Source organism: Cebus imitator, unplaced genomic scaffold (assembly GCF_001604975.1).
Source record: "Cebus imitator isolate Cc_AM_T3 unplaced genomic scaffold, Cebus_imitator-1.0 Scaffold0, whole genome shotgun sequence".
NCBI classification, from domain to species: domain Eukaryota; kingdom Metazoa; phylum Chordata; class Mammalia; order Primates; family Cebidae; genus Cebus; species Cebus imitator.
In genome coordinates, this window is record NW_016107315.1 from 9,059,395 (window position 1) to 9,064,658 (window position 5,264).

The 5,264-nt window shown below is 49.3% G+C and overlaps 1 protein-coding gene across 1 annotated transcript in view; it reads right to left on the reverse strand.

Annotated features, from left to right (window-relative positions):
• CLEC3B (C-type lectin domain family 3 member B) overlaps positions 1 to 3,965 on the reverse strand; it is a 10,323-nt gene extending 6,358 nt beyond the window's left edge. Inside the window, exon 1 of the mRNA XM_017522023.1 lies at positions 3,698 to 3,965. Coding sequence (XP_017377512.1) covers positions 3,698 to 3,806 — 109 coding nt within the window. The 5' untranslated portion in view covers positions 3,807 to 3,965. The remainder of the gene's footprint in view (positions 1 to 3,697) is intronic.
• Positions 3,966 to 5,264: the final 1,299 nt, after the last annotated feature.

Here is a 5,264-nt window from a genome sequence, read left to right on the forward strand (position 1 = left end):
TAAGCTGAGGGTGCAGAGAAGCATATTTCTATGTGTGCATAAGCTGAGGGTGCGGGGAAGCATATTTCTATGTGTGTGTAAGCTGAGAGCTCCTGGGGTGGACACTGGTCTTTCTGAAACCCCAGGCTTTCAGGAAAGGCTGCACTCAGCTTGGGGGAGTGGGTGGGGAAACATTTTAAAGGTCCATCTGGCTGTGTCTGCATACATTCTACACTCATGAAGAGTGAGATCAGAGGCTTCATCCACCCATAAGATGCCTTTGCAGAAGAATTACAACAAGACACATGCTGTGTATACTGAAATTAGTGATGTAACTTATGGAACAGGAGGAAAAACACGCTGATGAGCAAGGCAGAAAAGAGAGAGTTTGGGGCTGGCAAAGGAGCCTGAGGTCACGTGTGCCTCACGCAGGGACTGCCTCGGCCACTTACAGCAGTACTGCACCCGGTCTGTGATGCATCAGCACAGGGTGCCACGTGAGGTTGTGCAAGTGGGCACTGCACGAAGGCATTCCGCTGAGGGACACATGAAGGCCCATTTGTCTCCTAAGCCTTGCCCTGACTAGGCTGGATCAAACCAAAAAAAGGGATGCCTTTCTATAATTTATCAGTTTAGAGGGGGTAGCTTTTGTAATTTGCACCAAGGCACCCATACGTGCAGTTTCCTTCAGGGACTGGCCAAAGAACAGGAAGTTAATCACATTAGGCTCCACCTGAGGAAGGTGTGGGAGCAGGAGGTGTCTCTACAGCCCCGGGGAAAGAGTCAGGAGGCCTTTATGCTGGCCTGCTCTCTGAGCCTCAGGTTCCCTATGCATGGTATTGGAATGGATGGCCTCCAGGTTCCCCCAGTTCCCTGTTCTAAAGGCCTGTGACTCCTACGGGGTCATCCTTCCCTCCTGAGCTTCCCTGCCAGGTGTAACCATGTGGCCCCAGAAACAGATGAGCTCCCAGAAGTACTCTAGGCTCCCCACTTCTCACCCACCCTGAGGGCCAGGACAAGGACTCAGCACATGCTGGCATACCCTTCCTGCCACTTTCTCTCCCCCTCCTGGCCTAGGCACCAACTGGTCTCCTCTGGCATGACCGTCCCTTCTCTGGACTTTCTCCTCTACTTTTGAGCACCAGCCCTGTAGCTAGTTTCTCCTGGGATTCTCAATCCTGGCTGCTCCTAGGAATCCTGAAGACCTGTGGAAAAGGCAGACGCTACATTCACCAAGTCTCCGAAACCAGCATTTCCAGGAGTGGGACAAGGCACTTGAATTCTTAATTTTTATTTTATTTATTTATTTGAGATGGACTCTTTTTATTTATTTATTTATTTATTTTTGAGATGGAGTCTGGCTCTTGTTGCCCAAGCTGGAGTTCAATGGCGTGATTTTGGCTCACCGCAACCTCTGCCACCTGGGGTTCAAGCGATTCTCCTGCTTCAGACTCCCAAGTAGCTGGGATTACAGGCATGTGCCACCACACCCAGCTAATTTTGTATATTTAGTAGAGATGAGGTTTCTCCATGTTGGTCAGGCTGTTCTCGAACTCCCGACCTCAGGTATCCGCCCTCCTTGGCCTCCCAAAGTGCTGGGATTACAAGCATGAGCCACCAAGCCCAGCCGAGATGGGGGTCTTACTCTGGGGCCCAGGCTAGAGTGCAGTGGCACTGCAACCTCTGCCTTCTGGGTTCAAGTGATTATCCTGCCTTAGCCTCCTGAGTAGCTGGGATTACAGGGATATGCCACCACACCAAGATAATTTTGGTATTTTTAGTAGAGATGGGGTTTCACCGTGTTGGCCAGGCTGGTCTTGAACTCCTGGCCTCAAGTGATCCTCCCGCCTTGGCCTCCCAAAGTGCTCGGATTACAGGCATGAGCCACCATGCCTGGCCAAGGCACCTGGATTCTAATGTGTCTCCCAGATGATGTTGATGCCCAAGTGAGAATCACCATGGTTCATGTCTTAAGAGTAGGAACCATGTTTTTCTGCTGTGTCCTGGGCATATACACTGGACCCTACGCCGAGAAAGAGCTTCATAAGCACCTGCCATGTAGGTAGGTGGGAGGAAGGAACACCCAGCTGAGTCAGGAGACTGATGTGGGTTTCAGCAAGAGGCAGGGCCTGGGTGGTTGTTCTGTTAGCCTCTGGCCCTGGACCTCCAGGAGCCCCTTCTATGGAGACTACGTAGGGCCAGGGTTCAAGTGTGACACCTGGAGAGAACCAAAGCATCACATGCTCTGACCCTCTGTTTTTCTTTTACATGAGTGAATACAGGAGTTCCATAATTATATTAATACTGAATCTTTGGTAAACTTGAGAAGCTGGCAATGATTTTCCACATTCAAAGCTCTATAACTTGCTTTGGAGCTGCATCTTTTACAAAGGCTGCCCCTTGGTGGCAATTTTGTCTGATGCTCGTAGACATAACTATGCATGGTATTGTCTTCTCTTTTTAAATGAACATTTTGTAGAAGGTAATATATGCGTATAATTTTTTAAAATCCAAACAGTTCAAAAAGCTGGTTTCCTTCCCAGTTGAGACTGGCCCAAACCCCGGGTTTTTCTCCCCAGATGTAATCACTGTTACTCTTGTGGATCCTTCCAGAAAGAACTTACACGTATACAAGTAAAAACATATTCTTATATAAATCCCCTTTTCAAAGCAAATGTCAGTATCATATCCATTCTCTTTTGAACCTTTCTTTGTTCACTTTGTCAACTGAATCTTGAAGATGGTTTTTTATCGGCAGCCAGATTTGCCCCATTCTTTGTTGCAGCGTTGTGGGGCCCCATGGCCCTGACGTCCCTTTAGGTACCTCACCAGCTCCTGGCTAGTGGGCAACCATCCATTTATGAGGAGCCCTAGGCGGGCCTGAGGGAGGCCCCCAAAGCCCCTTCTTTCCCTCTCTGTGCCTTGATCCTAGCTGCTTGTTTCTCGGCCTCAATCCCCACCCTCATCCCCTTGGACTCTCTTCTACCTTCTGATCCCCATGGGGGTGGCAGCCCGGTCCATTGCCATGGCATTCCGCTGATGTTGTCTCAACACAGCCTGGTGTGACCTCACTGCAGGCGGGGCTGCAAGGGCAGGTCTTGCTGTAGCCATGGCAACCAAGGAACACCCCAAAACCCAGAGGCTACAGAGGAGAGCAAAGCTGCTTCTGGTCGACTAGTTTGAGTTACATTTTTATTTCCTAAAGTCTGTGATATGCTACAAAATCAGAATTCATTTCTCCCTTTTCTTTTCCTTGTTCATCAAGGATCAAGCGAGGAGCCTTTACATATTTCGTGTCACAAAATATTCCTGAGAAGTCTTTGAGCAAATACCACTGTCCCCATTTTACAGTTGAGAAAACTGAGGTTGGGAGACTACAAAGCCCAGCCTGTACAGCTCTCCCTGGTGAGGACTGAGCACCTCCAGACTCCCAGGCCAAAGGCTTGCTTTCTTTAAAATACTAGGGAAGTGGGGAGGAGAGCAAAGATCAGTTAGGATGATCTGGAAGGTTCTTCCCAACTCTGTGAGTCAGGGATTCTTATGCTTCTGACAACCACCCCTGCTATGAGAGAACTCCCTCAGGCCACAAAGTCCACTTTACTCAAGTTCCCTAGGTGACTCACAAAGGAGGAAAATGAAGGAAAGGAGCATGAGGACAGGTAAGGAGAGGGGGACCTGCCCCCTGGAAGATGGCATAGGTCCCTGTCCCCCTCCTTACCTTTCTTGGCATTTGCAGCCTTCTTGTCCTTCTGGATTTGTGGCTCGGCGGTGACCTGGGTCAGGAGGGAGAAGAGGCAGAGTAGCAGGTAGGCCCCCCAGAGCTCCATGCTGCTGCGTGGGCTGCAGTGGGTCTGGGACCGAACGCAGTGACAGCCACAGCCCAGGCTGCTCGTCTTAAGGCAGCAGCCAGAGGACTTCTGTCCAGGAAACCCTCCCCAACTTGGCTGCAGGCGTGCCAAAAAAGTAAAACAAACACAAAAGCCTGCAGAAGGACAAAGGCCTGAGAGTCACAGAGCCTTGCTGCCCAGGGAACACCCACCCAGCATCCTGGCCCTGCCTTCTAGAAAGGAGCCCTTATTTTCCAGGATTCTGAGAAACACATGGTGGTTGTCATGCTCACATCTGTGGAGCAGCTACCCTGGGTAGGGGCTGAGGCTGCTATTCACTGATATTAATTCACAGAAGCCTCACACCCAAACCATGAGGGACGCACTGTCCTTTCCCCATTTTACCATTGAGAAAGTGAGGCTCAGTGAGGTTAGGTTGTCAAGGGGCAGCAATGCCCCCTTATAGAGTGATCTGGGGCTGGCTGTTTGATTGGTTTAGAATATTTGTTGTGATTATTTTGTGGCTATGTCTCCATGTACTTGATGCATTTTTTGGTTAAAAAATACAAGGGAGTCCTTTCCTTCTTGTCTTCCCTTTCTCCTCAGTCCTGTCCTAAAGCCACCAAGTAAGGCATAGCAAAGGTGAGGGAGGCAGAAGCCATGGTGCCCCAGAGGTATCAGAGAGGATGTGGGGAGAATGTGCCCTCAACGCATGGACTGGTGCCGGCTGTGGGAGCCCAGCAGGGTGGAGGATCCTGGAGTGCCGGAGTCCAAGCCAAGTGAGGAGGAGATCCATGTGGGCTGGTGGCAGGAGATTGGTTACACACAGAGATATTGATCAAATAAATCTACCCAAGACAGTGAGAGTCAAGTTTCCTATTGTCAGAGAAGGGAGTTAATGTATATGGAGCGAAAACTAGAATGAATCCTGTGGTGTAGGATTAAAATTGGAATTTTAAAATTGGTGTGGAATTAAAATTGGCATGATTGGTGTGCACTTGTGGCCTTGAATACGTAAAGATAAACCCATAAATATAGATGGAAATGTGTGTGCGTCTAGTCACCACTGTCACTGGGGGGCCTGGAGCACTCCTAGCACCCGAACACTGGCTTCTGAATATGACTTTCCACTAAAGGAACCAGAGCGCCTTGGAGAAACAGCTGCTTCTAGCACTGGGAAGTAAGGGTGGGGTGCAGAAAATGAGCCCAGAACTTGTTTTGCCAGAAAACAAGGAAATGCTGAAAGAATCATGGGAACATGTCAGTAGGACACAGAGCCAGCTTGACGGAGCCTTTAGTGGTCAGAATCAGGGACAACTTGGACACCAACATAGTAACAGTAACAGATGGGAAACCACCAGTGCACACAGATATAAGTAAGGGAATGCATTGAAAGTCTGATGTTCTTCAGTGCGATGTTTACATAGTCTCAAAGTATCTGCCCACAAAATACTTATC